The sequence below is a fragment of the Cyprinodon tularosa genome, unplaced genomic scaffold (genome assembly GCF_016077235.1).
Source record: "Cyprinodon tularosa strain WSP-4 unplaced genomic scaffold, ASM1607723v1 ctg25, whole genome shotgun sequence".
Taxonomy (NCBI): domain Eukaryota; kingdom Metazoa; phylum Chordata; class Actinopteri; order Cyprinodontiformes; family Cyprinodontidae; genus Cyprinodon; species Cyprinodon tularosa.
The window spans coordinates 1,115,952-1,137,774 of record NW_024038928.1 but is presented as its reverse complement, the minus strand read 5'-3'; the positions used below and the strand labels follow the sequence as shown (position 1 = coordinate 1,137,774).

General features: G+C 39.4%; 1 protein-coding gene across 1 annotated transcript in view; it reads right to left on the bottom strand.

The window, feature by feature from the left end:
- Nucleotides 1-15,998: 15,998 nt before the first annotated feature.
- wdr17 (WD repeat domain 17) overlaps nucleotides 15,999-21,823 on the bottom strand; it is a 65,153-nt gene continuing 59,328 nt past the window's right edge. Inside the window, exons 30-32 of the mRNA XM_038288202.1 lie at nucleotides 17,118-17,185; nucleotides 16,780-16,877; nucleotides 15,999-16,711 (exon numbers count right to left, since the gene is read on the bottom strand). Coding sequence (XP_038144130.1) covers nucleotides 16,592-16,711; nucleotides 16,780-16,877; nucleotides 17,118-17,185 — 286 coding nt within the window. The 3' untranslated portion in view covers nucleotides 15,999-16,591. The remainder of the gene's footprint in view (nucleotides 16,712-16,779; nucleotides 16,878-17,117; nucleotides 17,186-21,823) is intronic.

The following is a 21,823-nucleotide window of genomic DNA, read 5'->3' as shown; positions in this document are numbered from 1 at the left end:
GGAGTACTTTATAAATTTTTTTTTTGAGAACTTTCACTTTTACTTCACTATATTTACAAACTTCATTGCATACTTTTACTCGGATACATTCTCAATGTTTGCACTGCAAAAAAATGAAATCTAAATAAGTAATTTCTTCTTAAAATATGTGCATTTTTTCTTGAATTAAGGATTTAAGTGAGACACTTTGCCAATGGAACAAGACAATTTCACTTAAAATAAGAAAAAACAATTGCATTGTGTTATTTCAAGTGCATTTTATCTAGATACCTTATTTTAAGAGTAAAGATACTAATGCCATTGGCAAATCATCTTATTTACCTGCTCAAATTAAGGGCAAATACCCTTAATTTAAGAAATTTATACTCATTTAAAGATAATTTTTGCAGTGTGGTTTAGTTACTAAGTAAAAAAAAAAAAAAAAAGCGAGAGAGCGAGAGAAACGCAACTGTTTTGACACCTACTGACTACAAAGTCGGGTCTTGCCTGGGCTTGTTCATCAACACCAATAGGATACACCTGTTTCACAAAGCCAGTCTAAATTTATCCTACACTTTGTTGTTTATATTATTTTAAGTGAATTTAACCTTCAAAGTTTACCAAAATGTAAAAAAATGTCATTTAAACTGCACTTACTTTTTTCTTATACTTTTCAATACATTACTTGAGTACATCTATTTTTACAGTAATTCTTAAACTTCAGTTCAAGCCATTTCAGATACTTTAAGACTTTTACTCAAGTAACATTTCAGTCAGTGACTTGGAATTTTACCAAAGTCAATATTTTGGAGAGGTACTTATACTTTTACTTGACTCTGAGATTTCAGTACTTTATACAACACTGCTGGTGACCATCTGAGACTGAGCTGTTTACCAGTAAACTTCAGCTTACCTCCTTAAATAAGTCCAGTCAGCCTGGAATGATCAATGGATCATTATTTATACCTAAAACTAATACGTTTGCAGTGATTTCCAGAGGACTTCACCATTGAAATTCACCAGAGCTATAGTGAAACTGACAATGCCCACGTACATGGCGGTTGGAATACAAAGTGAAAATAACATTAGTTACATAACTTTTCCTATTCCTGATCCTCCATAGACAGGTTTGTCATTAGATTGCCAACTTGAAGAGGGAGGATTTGCCATTAAAGGAATAGTACACCCAAAACATGATTAGCCTTCATTTTCTACTCACCCCCATGCTGAACAACACTCTGGAGTACTTTTTTGATATCTCAAATGCATCTGGAGATCTGGGAGGCTTCTTGCTGTCTGCTGACATTCAAATAATGGAGGTCCATAGCGCCCAAGGCAGAAAGGTCCATAAAAGTCCACAAAAAACGTGTCAATATTACTCCATACTGCTCGTCCAATGTAATCCAAGTGTCCTGAGTGAGTAGCGTCCATAATTAACTTTTTTTAGAGCATAAACAGTAGTGTATAGGATTTCCTGAAAGCGCGCGCCTGCGAGTTCACGACTCTACGGAAACTGCGGCAGACCAAGCCAGATGAAAGTGCGCATTCAGCTCGGCAAAGAACTCATTCTCTTCCTCAACACTGAAGTCCTCAGACATTTTTCTTTCGTTTTTTCGTTCTTTGCACAGGTAAACAGCACATTTCTTCTTCTACGCTTGCATTATCGGCAGAGCAGACGCTGAATGCGCACTTTCATCTGGCTTGGTCTGCTGCGGTTTCCGTAGCGGCATGAACGCACCGGCGCGCGCTTTCAGGAAATCCTATACACCACTGTTTAGGTTCTAAAAACATTCTAAATGACTTCGTTTCGAGTAAATTATGGACGCTATCCACTCAGGACACTTGGAATACATTGGACGAGCAGTATGGAGGAATATTGACACGTTTTTTGTGGACTTTTATGGACCTTTCTGCCTCGGGCACCATAGACCTCCATTATTTGAATGTCAGCAGACAGCAAGAAGCCTCCCAGATCTCCAGATGCATTTGAGATATCAAAAAAGTACTCCAGAGTGTTGTTCAGCATGGGGGGTGAGTAGAAAATGAAATGTTGGAAATGAAAAGGAAATGTTTTACTCTGCTGGTTGAGAACTCTAATAAGATGGCGCAAGAGGCGGTTTGGCAGAGAGATGGTGTTGGTGAACATCAGATTAGTTCATTTCAATGCGGTTTGTCAGGCTCCGTTTTGCTTGGACTCTATGTGTTTCTCCATACACTCCTTGTGCCTAAACTTCCAGACCTTTGGAAAAATATCCAACCGCCTAAAACAAGAGGGAGCGCAAGACACGAGGGACGCCACCAAAACAATGCAAAGCTTATCTCTCAACAGCGCGCACAACGATTGAGTTATGCCCTACTTTTGTTTTGTGCTGGATTATTGTTGCTCCCGACTACACACATGTATGTTAAAGTTAAGACAGTACAACATGAGTCGTATGAAGGATTCCAGGTTAGGCCTACCTCCAGCCAAAACAAGTTTGAGTATGGACATTTTATCATTTTCACAACAATCCTGAGCTACGATGAAGCAAGATTTGAACGCAATACAAAGCCGGACACTCCATACACCCAGAAGAAGAACATAATTAAATGGACAAAAATAATTAAACTGCTTTCCTTGCTAATACTGTTAGCAGGGGATATTCACCTCAACCCCGGCCCGGCTGTCATTGGCGACATCTCGCAGCTGATGGGACCAGGTCCAGCCGCGTCTGAGCCGCCGGCGATGGAGGCGGTGACAGCGCCTGTGTCTGAGCCGGCTTTACTCGGGCTGATCTTGCCCCGCCGCTCCGACACTACTGTGGATATGCTGAATATGCCTGAAATGGATGCATTGCAACTCGGGGAGGGTCGCATCCTGTTGCCCAGAAGGGAGGCTGTGGAGAGCGCTGGAGGTGCGGCCGCACCGGTGAGAAAGGCAGGGTCAGCCGCCATGGGCCGCTGGACTACACAGGTGTCATCCGGAGGCAAGTCACCGGGAGAGCGGCGGGCCACACCAATAGTGTGCGAAGAGAGGGAAATCACATCACAAGAGGACAACGGCCGAATATTTTTTCCCCCCTCAATAAAAACGAGGAGCCGGGATAGACCATCACCACTAATATTAACTTGGAGCGGTTTCTAACCCTACAGAGCAGAACGGAGCTGGACAGAAACCTACAACAGGAGTAGTAGTGAGTAAACACTCATCTCAACTGATTTTTTCAACAGTGAACCACGCTAAAGTTATATGGGACAAAAACAGTAAACCGAAGGGTATATTTGGGGCACATTTGAACATCAGGAGTTTGTTGCCAAAGCATGATGAGATTAAGACATTATTGATAGAGTCAAATTTGCACTTCTTAGCCTTAAGTGAGACATGGCTCAACAGTAAAATTCACTCTAATCTAATTGATATTCCAGGATATAGTCTTTATAGAACTGATAGGAAAACAGGCAAAGGAGGAGGAGTGGCAATTTACTTAAGAGACTCTTTTAAGTGCACTGAAGTCACCTTTGAACATGATGTAAACATTGAGCATATTTGTGTTGAAGTATCCATGTCATCAAGCATGCACTTTTTAATTGTGGTTTTATATAATCCCCCTTCTTGCAATGAAATTTTTTATGGTGAACTAGATAAATTGTTGAAAATGGTTGCCCATAAGTCAGAAGTTATGATACTGGGTGATTTTAATATTGACTGGCTTAATTCTAGCAAAAGGAAAAAACTTAAGACCCTAATGACAAAGTTTGATTTTACCCAGATAATGAAAGGTGCCACAAGGATCTCAAAGTCTTCAAAGACCCAAATTGATTTAATATTCTCTAATAAAGAAGATCGAATATTAAAATCATACAATTTTCTAAACGGTTTGTCAGACCACAATATGATTTTGATAGCAAGAAAACTTTCTAAAAAACGCCTTCAAAATGTTAACAATATTAAATCAAATATATTAACTATTTTTAAGCGCGATTTCCCTGTTTTAGATAATGAATTAAATGGCATCAGTTGGAGCAATATTTTGGAAAATGAGGATGTCCACAACTGTTGCAAAGAATTAATAAGTAGTTTGGAAGAAGTAATTTCTAAGTTCCTCAAAAAACAATAACATTTAAAAAAAATATCTTTACCGTGGCTTAATGGTGACATCAGGAGATTGATGAAAGAGAGAGACATGGCTTTGAAGAAATCACTTAAAAGTAAATTGAATACTGATATCAACATATATAAAAGTTTAAGAAATCGTGTCATAAAAAATTTAAGAAAGGCAAAAATAGAATATTACATATCTACAATAACAGAAGCCAAAGGAAGTTCATCTATAATGTGGAAACAAATAAATAGCATTGTAAAACCACAGAGTACAACATAAATGTTTGAGCTTAAAATTGGAGACCAGCAGATAAGAGACATTAAACAAATAGCCCAGGAATTTAATAATTATTTTGTGTCATCTGTGGAGGAGCTGGTCCAACAGTTTGATTTTGGAAACCTTACAAGACCAATTCAACAACAGGTTACATCAGGCACAACATTCTGCATAGAGCAGACTTGTGAATCTATTGTGCTTGATGCCATAAATACAATTAAACAAAGCAATTGCATGGATCTCTCCCACATTAATACTGCTTTCGTAAAGCGAAACAAAAATGCACTCATAAAACCTCTAACGCATGTAATTAATTTGTCCATTGAGAGCGGGCAATTCCCTGCACCCTGGAAACAGGCTAGAGTTATGCCTATCTTTAAGTCAGGATCCCAAGACCAAGCCTGTAACTATCGGCCTATAAGCATCCTGCCTGTATTTAGGTCAGAAAAAATAGTCTCCAATCAGTTAATGGCGTACATACAGTATCATAAAATCTTACATCCTTTACAGTTTGGCTTCCGACCTCATTATTCTACGTTGGCAATAGACAGCGGGGAAATAGTAGGCGCAGTCTTTTTGGATCTCAAAAAGGCATTTGATACGTTAAATCATAAAATTCTAATTGCAAAATTATCCAAATTAAAATTTTCACCGAAGACTTTACAGTGGTTTGAATCCTACTTAGAAGGAAGAGAGCAGTGTGTCACAATAAACAATGAAAAATCATCATTTTTAAAGATAAATACAGGAGTGCCACAGGGATCCATCCTTGGCCCTCTACTATTTACATTATACATAAATGACTTGCCAGAGTCTTGTCCAACAGCAGGTTTTCAGTTATATGCAGACGATGCAGTAATTTATGTTCGTGGAAAGACTGTGCAAGCAGTTTCTAATGAACTGTCAGGACATCTACAAACTGTGTCAGTGTGGTTCCATAATGCAGGGTTGTCTCTGAATGTTAAAAAAACTATGTCTGTCTGTTTCTCTTCTAGGACCAAGCTCATATCTCAAGAACTAAATTTACAGATAAATGGAGCTAGAATCCAGCAGGTCTCAGAAATCAAGTATCTAGGACTAATACTTGACTCACAATTGAAATTTGACAGCCATGTAAAAAAAGTGTCCAGAGTGACAAAAGCAAACTTGTACACATTCAAACTGATTAGAGTTTCCCTACCGTTTCACGCTGCTCACAGTTTTGTGCACTCCATGATCTTTTCACATCTAAGTTACTGCATTAGTTCTTGGTCACAGGCCACAAGCACTACTATCAAGCCTCTTCAGATGATCTATAATAGAGCTATAAAAATCTTAGATAAAAAACCAATCAGGTCCCATCACTGTGTTAGTCTGAACAATTTAAAAATGCTGAATTTCGAAAACTTTGTGAAATTTGTTCAGTTAAAACTGGTATATAAATGCTTGCATGATAAGGCCCCTAAGGTTTTGAGTGACTGTGTAGTTCCTCTCAGAGCTGTGGGCTCAGTCACAAGAGGAGCCCACAGTGGAAACTGTCAAGTTCCCAGACGCAAAACCTCTTTCGGTCAATCAGCTTTCATTGTACAAGGCACCAAAACATGGAACACATTACCTGCAGAACTGAAGGGAGAGTCAAACTGGGTCCTTTTTAAACATAAACTTAAAGACTTTTTATTGAGAGGTCAGTCATGTGAACATTAATAACCTAACTGACCTGATTTTATTTCTGTGATGTTTTAATATGTAATTTGCTCTGTTGTTCTTGTGTACAGTCACTGTGTTTGTGTAAAAGCCTAACTGGGGACAGACATTGAGAATTAGCCTTAGCTAAAATGTTGTAGTGTGTGACATGATGCATGAAACATACTTGTCCCTATCAAATAAACGAATAAAAAAAAAAAGAAGGCTAATCATGTTTTGGGTGTACTATTCCTTTAAACTTCTGGCCAGAGAAAAAACATGTAATCTGTAGCCAATATTTCGAAGAAGAATGTTTTCAAGATGACTTGGATAATAGCGCTTTGTGACAAACACCAGATACAGCACTGGGACTTGATCAACAGCCGATACCGCACCGTGACGTCACAAACCGGTAGGTGGCAGTAGTGTTCTTTGACAAACATGGATGCCTCCAGTAAAGCACATTCAAATAAAAAATACTCTTAATTAAAATCACTTATCATTTTTTGAACAGTATGTAATAATAAAATTTTTTAAGTACTTTCATTCGTTTGAGTTCTGTATATGACCAACTCTTTGGCCATTTTCCAAATAGGAGTTCTCCAGGAACCCGTCCCAGGTCTGCCTGAGGTCAGTGGCTCTTATTTAGAGGAGGAAGAAGAGGAAGAGGGGGGTGTTTACTGTTTGAGCCGCTGCTTACATCCCCTCAGCTTTCAGACGGGACTTCTTGTTCCCACCAGCTGCTTTGTTGGATGATTGACAGCTCCTCTGCAGTACAATGAGGCTCTAATGAAGTGTTTCCCCTTCATTTCACACCCTGTGTTTGTTTAACTTCACCAGCTGAACAAAAAGTTCAGTTCAAAGGTCAAGCTGCTCAAATGGCTGAGGCCCTTTGCTCTGCTGCTTCCGGCTGAACCACTAACCTTTTTAAACCGCTTGGGGTTATTTTGAGGCTGCTAAGGGGCTCAGGCCAGAAGTGGGAACCGAGCGCAGACTCAGATGTTTGAATTGAAACCTTTCTGTTTATGCTGAGTTTCCTTTGGTTTTAATGTGGCTTCATGAGGTTGACCAGAAGGTCGACCACCAGCTCACACTCTGCGGGTAGTTTTGTCTACTGAACCAGGAGGCGTGAGATTGTATTTCCTCCATAAAGTCCATTCTGTCAGTTTATGAAGTTAATTTTATTCCATTATTTTATTCCAGAACAGATTTTGTAAATATGGCCACTGTTATGTTGATACACTGTTGCTATATTACTCTATAAATCCAGAAGAAACTAACCCATTACATAGACTACAGGCATCTCTGACCTGAATGACTCTAAACTTTCTGCTTCTGCATGCAGACTAAACAGAAGGTGTTGTCTTTGATCAAGTCTCCTGACTTGAACAAGTGCTAAATAAACACAGGCCGTTAAAAGTCACTATTCTTTGGAGCACAGTCTGTAAAAAAATGTTTTCTACTATTTTATTTAAAAGGAAATCTATTTTGTTCATATTGAATTTTTTAGTTTAGTTTCTTTTCTTTTTTTTTTACATTATTTTTTTTTTTTGGGGGGGGGGTTGTTTTAATTTCTTGTTTTCAAATTGATTTTTAAAAAATTCAAATTTTTTCTAATTGTGTTTTGCTAATCACATTCTCTTTACTTAAAGCCCAAATAAACACCGACTATTGACTTCTACAAATGTTGCTAACATCCATGGCAACCACTAGAAATAGGTAGAATAGAAAAAGCCCACCCCTAGAGGTCAAGAAACTCACTTGAAAAAGAATAACTTTAAAAGAATATGGATTTTCCGCCATTTTAAAAGAAAATGGCCAGTAAATGATTTACAGTCTGAGTCGGCTACTTGCGGGTATACGTCAGGTGCCAGAGATGGGGGATCTAGATTCAACAAGTCATCTCTTCGTCATGTATTTGTTCTACCCAGACACTGAACCAGGTGAGTCCATTCTGGTTTAACCTGTGCAGATTGGACTCACCTGGTCAGAACAAATACATGACTTAGAGATGACTTGATGACTCCAGATCCCCCATCTCTGGCGGTTGTCCGTATAAAACTTAAACCTATGGGTAAAAAAAAACAAAAAACTATTATATCACAGGTTTGGGCGTGGGTATAAATGAACAAAAATGCAGGCAGGTATCATCCAGAGAGTTATGTTCCTTGGCCGCACGCCATTCCCAGAAGTTCTCCAATGACTCAGCCATTGTAGGGGAATGAGATGGAATATTGATCGGTCATCATGAACTTTGTGGACTGTTGTGAGAAGAACTACCTAATACCAGTAAGACCAAAGAGATGGTAATCGACTTCAGGTGATGACTCTGTGGTGGCATCAGCCCTCCTCTACGCTGTTGTCTGCTGGGCCCCTGGCAGCGCAGAGTGGGACAGAAAAAGATTGAACAAACTGGTGAGGAAGGCCACTTCTGTCCTGGGCTGCACTCTGGACTCAGTGGAGGAAGTGGCTAAGAGGAGGATGCTGTCCAAGCTTACATCCATCATGAACAACACCTCTCACCCCCTGCACCCAACTGTAGAGGAGCTGAGCAGCTTCTTTAGTGAAAGACTTTTACACCCTGTTTAGAAATAGGAGCGCTACTGCAGGTCATTCATCCCTGATGCAACCAGACTCTACAATACGACACTACAACGGCAATAAATTGTGCAATTTATAATGCATATACTATATGATACCCTGTGCAATAACCTTTCTTTATATTTGACACCCAGTGCAATAATTATATATATAAGTATACATCAACAGGGGTTGACGTTAAGGCTTTTTACCACTTGCCCAAAGGGCAAGTGACTTTCACATTTCATTCGCCCAGAAACAATTTTTACTTGCCCAGTATAATGTTTGACAAATATAGCTGCTAATATTCATTTTTGTATATATATCAATGAAACATGTTTGTTTTTTAAATGTTTTTTGTAATTCAGTATTTTTTAATTTTACAGGTTCCTGGTGTGTATATGCATGCCTCAGATAATTAACTCAAGCCTACATTACCGTGTTAACATGCTTTTCAATCCTTCCTCCACATTCTTTTCAAACTAAACTTTGCTTTAAACTGTTGTGTGCTTGGAAAAATATAAATTGTAATGTTAAAAATCTAAAAAAAAAAAAAAAAACTTGACAGGTTACAAACTTAAGATAAATCACAAGACAGAAGTCAATGTCACAAAGGAATAACTTATTTTAGAGTCACAGTATGTTTATACAAGATAATACTATTAATATAATGTGACTTTTCTAGAGAATCATTATACATAGTTATTTTATACAGGGTTTCCACAGTCTTACGTAATTTCAGAATTCCCTGACTTTTAACTGACTCAGGATTAGTTTTCTCTGACAAAATAAATGCAGCAACAAGACAATAATAATAACATAACAGGTCACCAATTTAACATGTTTAGCTCTATAACATTTAAATGCACCTCTCCAATGTCTGAGAGAAAAAAAATTAATGAACATTTTTTAATGTATGACCACTGTACAGAAGACTGCCATATGATAGCGCTTCCTAGCTTGTTTGTCGTTTTGGTAACTACATCAAAATTACCGCTAGGTTGACAAAAATCACAAGTAAATCACGGCATCTGGCGGAAAATCTCGCGGCTTTTTCAAATCACGCGAGAATGTGTACTAAACAACAAAAATGGCGCCGGCTGGGTCGTTTTCATCTAATGTCGGTGATTTTAAAGTAATTTTGAGTGATAATTATTTTTTTTTTTAGCAATGAACTGCAATGAAATTTGTACTCTCCCGACAATAAAAAATACTTGCCCCTAGCGATCGAGCGATGGTTAACATCGAGCCCTGAATCAATATAAATACCCATGTAAACACCCTGTGCAATAATCCTGTATAATAATCCTGCTAAAGCTGTCATATGTGGACGCACTGTATATACTCTATATATCCTATGCAGCTTTTTCTCCCTTTGGCACCACCTTCTTCTCTTTTTGACTTTTTGAGCTGATGTAAGGAGTAAATTTCGCCACTGTGAGATCAATAAAATCAATCAATCAATGTAATGTCAATCACTTTATTGTCCCATAATGTAGAAATTCACTCTGCATTTAACCCATCTCCTTAGGGAGCAGTGGACTGCCATTGTGGGGTGCCAGGGGAGCAGTGTGGGGTTAAAGGTCTTGCTCAGGAACCCAGAGTAGTTAACTCTACATCTTAATAAATAAATTGTTTCAAGAATATCCAGATAACAGTAATGTTAAGCAATGAGGTGAAACCTTACTTCGGCCAATTTACAGCTGTTAATCTATGAGCGCAGCGCGCACTGCATCTGAATGTGTGGCAATGTTCCTGGCAGCCTCTGTTATTAGGAGAGCATTCTGTTGCAGTTGGAAAAAATCAAGCATTTTGTTAAAGCACCAAAACAGCTTTCAGACTGTGAATGAGCAGCAGTTTAGTAGTGAAATGAACATTTCCATTTCATAAAATGCAGCAGTGATCAAATGTTAACAGCGTGGGTGACTTTTAAATGGAATAATAACAGGTAACGGTCTGGGTCCTGAACGCTATGGGTGGGGCAGGTACAGTTGTGAAAAATCTGACCTGTTCAGGACTCTGCGTCTTCAAATACTTGGAAAATGCATAAGGCTACAGTCACGGTATCAAAGATGGAGACCCAACATGGCATCTTTCATTTGGTGCACTTTCACCAACGTATTTATAAGTAACTCATCTGAAACTTTCATTTTTGATACGACTGATATTAGATGTTGACAGAATATTTATGAAAGCAATGCTCAATATTTGCTAACAAAAAGCTAATTAGTTACACACTGTCCCTCTACCTCTTCTCTTTTTAAGAGCAAACATCTCATTATTTTTATGAAATAATTAGGCTGCATTTACCTCAATGATTTATCATTTCTTAAACAGCAAAGTGACGACTCATCCTGAGGCCTTCACTGCATCGACCACATAAGGTAATTCTAAACACTGATGGAACCACTGGATCCAAGTCTTGCACTGCAAAAAATCTTTTTCTTAAATTTCTATTTTTCTTAAAATAAGTGCATTTCTTCTTGAATTGAGGAGGTAAAACAATTTTTGCCAATGGAACAAGACAATTGACACTTAAAATAAGAAACACTATTGCATTGTCTTATTTCAAGTGCATATTATCTAATTATCTTATTTTAAGTGTAAAATTACTAATTCCATTGGCAAACTATCTCATTTACCTGCTCAAATTAAGGGTAAATACACTTAATTTAAGACATTTTTACTTATTTCTAGATCGTTTTTGCAGTGCGGAGATAATCTATTATCAAACCTGGAAGTTCAATCAGCTGCTGTGCATCAATAACAATTCACTGTTAAGGAAAATAATTTCCCTTTTTATTTGTTTCTTCCTTTAGTTTCTGCACTTTGTGCTCTCCATGGAGCTTATGCTGGGGTTCAGCATGAATAAGACTAGATGCTGGAGCGCCATCTGGTGGTCTTTGTGTGCAGCTGCTGCCTTTGTTAGCTTCTTACATGGAGTTTGGATGGAACATTTATCTGAAGAACAAAGATAACAAAGAGACAGAGGCAGGATTAAACCAGTTTGGTTTGATTATTTAACAAAGGTTGCATTAAACAGCTGCTGTTTCTTAATCAGAGGCTAGACCAGAAGCAGATCCTCTGCAGATTTTTTACATAAACATGTTGCGTCTCAATAACAATCAGAAACCTGAAGTAAGTTTGCATTGCTCACTTTATTCTGTTTTCTTTTCTTTACATTATAATAATCAGATTTATATCCTGTATTTACATGTTCTGCTGAAAAACAGAAACTGAATCCTATTAGAATAGCCAAAGGTTTCACTTTGTTCTCACATAACAGCTAAATAAATCAAAGCCAAGGTCTAAGAAATGGCAACAACCTGCTTTGAAAACAGCTGAGATCTAGAGTCACAGTGGAAAGAAAGTAAAACCCGAACGTTTCACCATAATTGAGCATAAAATACTACCGGGAGATTAAAAAGGCTTAAACATTTCTGATCCGCAACAACTTATTAATGTCATAAAAATAAACCAGCAGGAGCAGGAAGGTGGTCATTTGATACAGTTGATCATAATATTCTGTTAAAAAGGCTTGAATATTTTTTTTTTCAGGAAGGAAACAGAACTAGACTGGTTTAAATCTTATCTGACTTCAGCTATCTTTTAGTTTGTTCACGTTAATGACAAATCTTCCGCGTGCTCAAAGGTTACCTGTGGAGTACCACAGGGATCAGTGCTTGGACCAATTCTCTTCACTATATATATATATACGCTCCCAATCGGTAGAGTTATTAGACAGCATGGGGTTAATTTCCACTGTTATGCTGATGATACCCAGCTATATCTGTCTATAAATCCAGATGAAGCTAACCCATTACATAGATTACAGGCATGTCTCGAAGACATAAAAACCTGGATGACTTTTAACTTTCTTCTCCTGAATGCAGACAAAACAGCAGTTATAGTCTTTGGACCAGAGTCTCTTGAAAAAGAAGCTGATTTGTCAGTCACTTCATTTGGATGGGATTAAACTGATCTCAAATAATAAAGTAAAAACTCTTGGTGTTATTTTTGATCAGGACCTGTCATTTTAATCCCATTTCAAAGAGGTTTCTAGAATTTCATTTCATCTACGTAATAACAAAAATGAGAAGTATCCTGTTCAGGGGTGATGCTGAGTAACTAATCCAACCACAAACTATAGTTAAAAGCCTTCAGCTGATCCAAAATGCTGCAGCCAGAGTTCTGATGAAAATGAAAAAGAGAGATCATATCTCTCCTATCCTAGCTTCTCTTCATTCTGAGATTAAAGTCCGAATTCTGACTTTAATCTCAGAATTCTGACTTTTTTCCCCTGTTAAACTGAAATAAAATGTAAAAATCAGTTTACTTTTTTTTTTCAGTGGCCCTAATCCTCTTCCGTAGATACATGTACCATTGCACCTTAATCCTTATTTATCTTGATATACTGTATATATATTGTTTATTCTTAATTCACCTTTTTCCTCCTTGTTTGCACCTTCTTTAATTACTATGCCAATATGTGACCAGTGAATTTCTCCGCTGTGAGATCAATAAAGCTCATCTAATCTAATCTAAGTGCATTTTATCCTAAGTTGAGGAGGTAAATGAAACACTTTTCCAATGGAACAAGATGATTTACATTTAAATTAAGAAAAATCAATTGCATTGTCTTATTTCAAGTGCATATTATCTAATTAGCTTATTTTAAGTGTAAAAATACTCATTCTATTGGCAAACTGTCTTATTTACCTGCTCAAATTAAGGGTAAATATTTAAGAAATGTTTAATTAATTTCAGATCGTTTTTGCAGTGTACCAGTTTTAGTCTGTGAGGCAGACACCCTGTCTACTTTTAAGGGTAGGGATAAAACTTTCCTTTTTGATAAAGCTTATAGTTAAAAATAGAGTAATATCACAGCCAGATCTAGCAGGGGAGAATTTCAGTCCGGACAGACATTTCTCCTCGACTACCTCAGCCCAATTGTGGCTCTATGTTTCTTATACTTCTTTATACTATTTTCTGAATTTGTGCTGCTATCTTTGGGCTACTGGATCACATAGGGATCATTTTTCCTTATTCTGCTTCATTCTATATCTATTCTCCCTTTCTGGAGTATTTGTCAAGATCCACTCATAACTTTGTTGTCTCTGCCATTTCTTATCATAGTAGCTTCATCGTGTCTGTCTGGCTGTGACACCATCCAGGAGAGATTTCAGCTGTGCTGCCATCGACACCTTTGTTTATAGATGTTGGAGCTTGGCCTGTTTCCAGAGTAGTCCCGTTTCTTTTACAGTGGAGCTCGTCTTCCTGGCTGCGTGTGTCCTGGATGGAGCCGCCTTTGGATTTGCTTGTATCTATGCTTCTTTTTCTTTGCCTGCTTCTGTCTCCTTGATACCAGTCGGCCTTAGCAGAAGGCTGCTCACACTGAGTCTGCTGGAGGTTTCTTCCTGTTAAAAGGGAGTTTTCCTCTCCACTGCAGCCACATACCTGCTTGGTGTGAGGGATTGCTGAAGCGTCAACGACAAATTGCAAGCGCAGGTCGTCGCCGCAGACTCACCCAGGAGCATGTATTGCAAGAAAATCTGGGCCTTGAGATGACATTTGATTGGTGCTATATAAACAAACTGAATTGAACTATTAATAAATATATATACCTATATTTATACCTTGGCCCATTTAAAGTACAGGCAGATCTATGAGATATACTTTTGGTCATTATTTCATAAAATGCATAACCCTTAAGAAAAAGTTCTTCTCCATATTATAACAGTAGCAGCCATTCAAGATTTCCCCACTTTCCTTTATGGGTCCTTGGCTGGTCCCCTAAGAATCTTTTTTTTTAAATCAATCCTTGTACTAAATTATTATTTCTTTCATATTTTGTGGACATTAAAGGGATAGTTCGGGATTTTTGACATGAATCTGTATGGCATCCCCATCACCAGTGTCATGCAATCACACTGACTTACCCCTGGCAGCGTCCTGTGAGCAGAGTTCTCGTCCAGCTTTGGTCAAGCCGAAAGTAGTCCGGCAGGTTTGCTAGACCCAGCGAAATAGCTCCTAGCTAGGCGGAGCGAGACATGCATCTGGCTGTTGTTGAGCTCGCTGTCAGAATGACGGCGCGCACTGATACGAACAGAGAGAAAATAGGACCAAGTGATAACGACGTGTGACTTTTTCCACTACAATGTTTTTGGGATGCAAAAATATCACTCTTTTGAGCACATAATGTTTTGGGAAGAGAAACGTTTTATTTCGCTGGGTCTAGCAAACCTGCCGGACTACTTTCGGCTTGACCAAAGCTGGACGAGAACTCTGCTCACAGGATGCTGCCAGGGGTAAGTCAGTGTGATTGCATGACACTGGTGATGGGGATGCCATACAGATTCATGTCAAAAATCCCGAACTATCCCTTTAAGATCTAAAGAGAAGCGCCTCCTGATCAGACCCTGTAATTCAGTGAAAGGGTGGAGTCAGATTAAAACAAATATGCACACCCAGAAGAATGAGGGGGTCACTACAGGGGCTGGAAGTTGGCTGGCGTTTGACTGGGGAAGGGCCATTTTGAATGGCTGCTACTGTAGTTCTGTTGCAGGCTTGTGAAATTTTAAATCTAAAGCCTGTTTTAATCACCTTCAGATGACTCATATGTTACGTTTATAGATGCTAATTAGGGATGCGCGATATTGGGATTTTGGCCGATATCCGATATTTTAAAACTCATGTAGCCGATAACCGATATCGATGTTAAAGCTGGACAAAAATAAGTAGTCATTGAAAATCGCAGTTTTGTTATCCATTTCTGACACTTTGAAAAATAATATACTCAAATATATTTTCATATGCTGATATCAAATAGATTTTTAAAAACGCGGTATCGATCTATTTTACTTTCAAAATCTCGTGAAATTTTGCAAATTCTTGTGAGATTTTGTTAGTAAAATAGATCGATACCGCGTCAATATATCAACATATAAAAATATGGCAACATTTCGTGAATTTTCGGGGGATTTCGTAGCATAACGATGACATATAGCAATATTTCATTAGTAAAAGAGATTGATATGGTGTTTTTAAATGGCAATATATCAGCATATGAAGATATTGTGATATTTTAATGTATCAATATTTTTTCCCTCGTCTTTAGAAGTTTTTAAGTCTGTAAAAAAGAAGTTTTTGAGGAAGAAGAAGAAGTAGTATTTTTTATTTTTTTTTAGACTTTAGAAACTCAGAAGCTGATCAAATATCGGGTTAAATATCGGTGGGGTGGCCGATGTCCGATATTCAGTTTTAAGGCCGATACAGGCTGATACCGATAGGGGGCCGATTATATCGTGCATCCCTAATGCTAACGTTTTGTTTATATGACCAAAGACAATCAGAATACCCTAAACTGGGTATTCTGGGTTTTAAGTATAAATGGATGTAGTCTTACAAATAACTTACCTCTTTACATTTGTATTTATTGTATGCCTTGTATTCTGTATAGCTGTGCATCTAACAAACTTTCCGTTTTATCCATCTCACACATTCATTTTTATTTTTTAATGCTAGGTAGAAGCAGAGAGAACGATGTGATAATGATGACTTGTTGTCTTTTTTCCAGGAGTTTAGCATGGTTTGCTAATGTCTATGGCAATGCTAGCATGAGCGGCTAACTTCCCACAAACAACTGAAGCTCTGTGTGTTAAATTGGTCTTTGAAATGTTGCCAATCATCAACAATGGAGTTGTCAGAACTCTCTTTTCTTCATGGCCCTGCTGAAGAGGGTTCTACAAACCTTTAAAGAGGGTTCTACCTAGGAAGGTACTTAAAGCTGCTGGATCTACAGGCAGATCACTTATGCTTAGTTTTTCTTGACATGATGGAACGTTTTGGTGTAAAATGTTTGGTTTTTGTAATTAAATGTAGTCCTGAAAAGCAGAACCCTAGAGGTTAAAAATAATCTACGTTCTTTCCACTGCGAGTCATTTGAAATGTTCCTGTCCGCTCAGCTTGTCATCCTCGGTTAATACTCTTCTGTGTTCAGGTTCCTCTCCAGGTTAGAAGGGATTGATCCGGACTCCTGTTCCCAGCGGGGAGAACGGGTTCACCTTGGCCCACATTAACGCATCATTTAGGGAAATGGCAGATTTATTGTCCTCCAGTAAAAACACTGGACCCTGAAAGAACAAGAACGTCAGCGTCAGAGTAAACACTCAGAGGAACACAGACGCCTAGAGAGGCTCACCTGGATCCTGTGTCCGGTGAAACAGGACAGGTGAAGGTCCGAGTGGCTCGGCAGGTTTGAGCCAGTCACGTAATCGGCTCCGTTCAGAACCAAGGTAGCTGGGGAGAGAAGGAAACGCCCGTCAGTGGATCGTCATTCCGCATCACGTGTACAAGAGGACCAATCAGAGAGCAACGTGAAAACAGCTGAACTCATCTAGAGACTTCATGGTCCAAAACCAGGAATGCCTTCGCTTACCTCAGATGAATCCAGACAGGTCTGCTTCTGCTTTCCTACATAATGGATCTTTTCAACCTGTGAATCTGAACAAACCAGCTGGAATAATTCTGGACGGTTACCTGATTCTGTTGGCAGAATTCTCCTCTCCAGGCAGCTGAACTCCTCTGACTGGCTCTCTGATGGTTGACTGTAAACAGACATGCATGTAGATATATTCAGTTTGTCACTGATAGGGGGCAGTGGTGTCAAAAGTACACACATTTGTTACTTAAGTAGAAGTACAGATACTGCAGTTAAAACACTCTGGTAAAAGTTGAAGTATCAACTTGACCTCTTTACTCAAGTAAAAGTGAAAAAGTATGTGCTCCAAAAACTACTTAAAGTATAAAAGTATAAAGTTACCTCCAAATAAAAACAGCCAGATGCCACTATATGAATTAAAAGCTCAATTTTTCGACTATATCGAAACGTTCTTAAGGCCAAGGATGAGGGAGGTCTTGTTGGTCTCCATCTCCCGATAGACTCTCACCTGTGTCCGCCATTTCAGACATTTCAACATCTTTTTCTGAATCCATCATTGTAGCATGGCATAGACAATTCACGTTAGCAGTTTGAAGAACACCTGCTTGCTTCTGATGATTTCCTTTAGCTAACCAATGAGTGTTTGCGTTATATGACTCATCCAATTACACTAGTTTTCACTAGATGTGGATGAAGCCAGGGGTGGACTAGCCTGGGTGCCTTTCCGAACTTAGTCCCGCCCGCAAGGTTTGAGGTCGGGAAGTTCGGTCTGGCATTGCTCAACAGTAGCGCGAGTATGATCGCCCACTCTCTGGCGATCCAATCAAATTGTCAGGGCGGGCTTTATACGATGATGGACAGTTGATCAACAGTAACGTAATCAACCACGTCACCAAAGCGCGCTTGGGTGACAACAACAATGGCTGCCGCCGGAGAGTTGAGGTGTGTAGATTCGGCTATTAGGTCTGTTCTAGAAGATATCGACAGCAAATTAATTTTAAAAGAGGAACAGAGAAACGCGATCAAGGCTCATCTTCTAATTCTAGGCGTGCAACTGCACGCTTTGATTTTTGTTGACAACAACTATGCATCGCTTAACATACGTCACACACTCCGTTGCTCTTATTGGTTTTAGATCTATCCAATTGATTGCAGAGGCATTTTTTTTCCTGGTTCGTTCAAAACACGCCCCATAATCACAGCTCTATGGAGCAGTATCAGACTCATATTCTGACTAGAATTGAGTAGGACTACGTCAGGCTAGGGGTGGACTGGGACAAAATAAATCGGCCCTGGCATTTTGGACTAGACTGGCCCACCACTTTTTTTTTTGGTGTACTGAACGTGTATACCAACTGTGCAATACCTTGAGGCCTGGTTCATGGAAATTAGTGAGAGTGGACACTTAAAATATTTCTAAAATCTTAATTTATTAACACTGTAAAATGTAAACCCCACCACAGCACAGCAACAATTTTTAGATCAGAGAGAGGGAGAGAGAGAGCAAGAGAGGGAGAGAGAGAGAGAGAGGGAGAAAGAAAAGTCACAGTCAATCACACAAATTGCTCTTCTGTGCGCTGGTGCACATGCCTCCAATCAGACATCCCAGTAATAAATGAGCTTGTGTCAGTAGTCTTTCCAAATGCAATACATACAAAACTAAATATGTGAGCCACCTCCTGTTGGTTGCATTTTTAGTGGTGAATACCTTTTGCACAACTGGGTGGTGATTCAAAAAGCTTTGTAAAAGACAAGGATCAGGACGGGCAAAGTAATCTATTTCCTCCTGCTGTCTGCTCTCATCTCTCTCGCCATGTCTCTCCTCGGCCGCACTGACTCGGTTCGCCGTCGCCTCCACTACAACCGCAGACATCCCAAGTTCCAAAAACTCATTTCAGGGAGATGCTTAATGAAGATCAATTGTGCCTTCATCAGTAGTGGATTAGAGATAAACAGGGAATTCAATTCAGTTTGCTTCAGGTAGATATTTCCTGATGCAGAAAATAACAATCTTATTGTACAATCTTATTTATGATGCTTTATAATAATAAATAAGTGCCATAAAATATTTGCTCGAATGCTTGCATTAATTATCTGTGCCCATGTTTTTATAAAATAAATAATTGCCCCCATTCTTTTTTTTTTTGCTCACGTGCTCTGTGCGCTCGCATTTTATTTGGTGCCCTATTGTGCCCCTGTATAGTACTGGGTCAGCTGACGCCCGTGGCCGCACCGTGCCCCATTCATGCAGTCCATCATTCTTCACCTTCACTAGACATGGGTTAGGGTTAGACTTTCTGCTGTAAATTGAGGTGACTGTAAAAGAGTAAACTGAAACTTATTGGCTTGTTTTTCTGACTGATCCAATCAGCTCTCTGATCAGAGCATCGCTTTGGACAGATACACTGCTGAGGTTTCACCAGCAACCTCCTCCTCCACACACCCCGCACTCTCTTGTTGTCTGCACAATCGCAGTAGTTCTAATCCGCACATGATGCATGAATTATTGTATTGCCTGCTCGCTCTCACTCGCATTAAAAAAACACCACCTCGCAGAGTCTAAAATCCGGGATAATTTATCCGACTCGCGGGCATCAATGAACAACTACCTATATCAGGGAGACTCCTGGAACTTCCGGGAGACTTGGGATCTCTGCAACCACCACCATCATATTTTACATCAGACACCGGAGCAGATGAAGGGCCTGCTGTTGGGAACATTTCAGTCAGTTTCTCTGCGCCTCCCTTGCGTTTCTTATCCATTACTACCGTGAACGCCGCTGCACTAAGTTCCAATGGAGAGTGTAGATGTTTTTCTACTTTCTGATTGGCCTAGCCCTTTAGACTGACAGGGATGATAACCAATGGGCTGCAGCAGCCTGTGGTAAGGGCTGGATGATCGGAAGAGACCCTCGCGCTGCTGATTTTATTTTTCTTTATGCATTATGCAAATATAATGAGGCAGATATATAATAATAATAATAATAATAATAATAATAATAATAAACATTATTAATATACATGTCGGGTCTGCAGGCCCAAACAGCACGTCGGCCCACCGGGCAAATGCCGGGTACGCCCGATTACCAGTCCATGCCTGAATGGAGCCAATGATCCGCATTGATTGGCGCACATGACATGAAATAAATATTTATAAACATTAAACCGAAACCAAGAGTAACAAGTAACATTTGTTTTAAAAATGTAAGGAATAGAAAGAACAGATACTTGTGTGAAAATGTAATGAGTAGGAGTCAGAAGTAGGAAGAAAAATAATTATTGGAGTAAAAAGTATAGATACCTAAAAAGTGGACTTCAGTACGGTAACAAAGTATTTATACTTCGTTACTTGACACCTCTGCAGGGGGGACAGCAGAGCAACGAGGACATGAGATGTTCTAGAAAGGTCCATAGGAACATGTTCCACTGACAGGGGAACAAGGATCCAAAGTCACATCTTACTTTGGCATTTTCTCACCATCAGTTTTTGTTTTTTTAGGAAAAGTCAGCAAGGAGTGATCAATAAATAATTATTTATACTTAAAACTAATACTAATAATGAATTTAGCATTAATCGGTAAGAAAATAAAAGCAATAATTTTCGTTGCGATCACCGAGTCTGGGAGCAGCCATTTTTGACCAAGTAGAGTAACACATCACTGATGACATCTTCCGTCAGCGACGCCTCGGTGTGGTAAGCCTAGCGCATGCATTAGGGTTGCGATGATAACACGCAACCATAACCCCTTTACATGGGAACAGAAGACCTCGCCTATTCAGCCAGGCCAACAATTCCCTTTAACAACCCCCGCTCAGAGACATAGACAGGTATGAGGCATTACAGGCTAATAAAAGGAACAACAACCCCCATTCCAAAGGGGCAGACCTGTTCCAATTGCATGTTTTCTAAGCCAAAACAAGGCTTTGTTGGGCTACTGTATAAAGCCTCGAACTCAACGCTATTTCCGACATTTTTAATTGAAAAAGTTTCCTGGCCAAACGTCTTCAAACTTGGAAACAAAGTCCAGTACAGTGTTAATGTCGTAAACTAGGACGATGATGAAAATATTTCGTCAACACCCCTTTTTCCCGAATGCGCACTTTCATCTGGTTTGGTCTGCTGCGCTTTCTGTAGACTCATGAACGCGCTTTTAGGAAATCCTATACACTACTGTTTAGGCTCTAAAACATTCTAAATGACTTTGTTTCGAGTAAATTATGGACGCTACCCACTCAGGACACTTGGAATACATTGGACGAGCAGTATGGAGGAATATTGACACGTTTTTTGTGGACTTTTATGGACCTTTCTGCCTCGGGCACCATAGACCTCCATTATTTGAATGTCAGCAGACAGCAAGAAGCCTCCCAGATCTCCAGATGCATTTGAGATATCAAAAAAGTACTCCAGAGTGTTGTTCAACATGGGGGTGAGTAGAAAATGAAGGCTAATCATGTTTTGGGTGTACTATTCCTTTAATATAATGTTTCTTGAGCTTCATAGATTACACGTTGTTGCACTGTTGTCCCTACACTGCGCCTGTCCCACAGTGCTTCATGCCACTCGGTCAGTACTAGCAGAGTTGTCACTGCGTGGGGCTCGGATACCGGTGTACGATTTGCTGTTTCATTTACAACGCGAAGGAAAAAACCGGAGGAAGGACGCCACCAAGGAGTCTGCGGCTTCAAAATGACAGGGAAGAACACAGCGACATCTGAGGTGCCAACATTCTGCCATATGGAAGAAGGTAAGGAACGGGTGTGTCTGTGCGCACGTGGGCGCATACATGTGAATGTGTGTGTG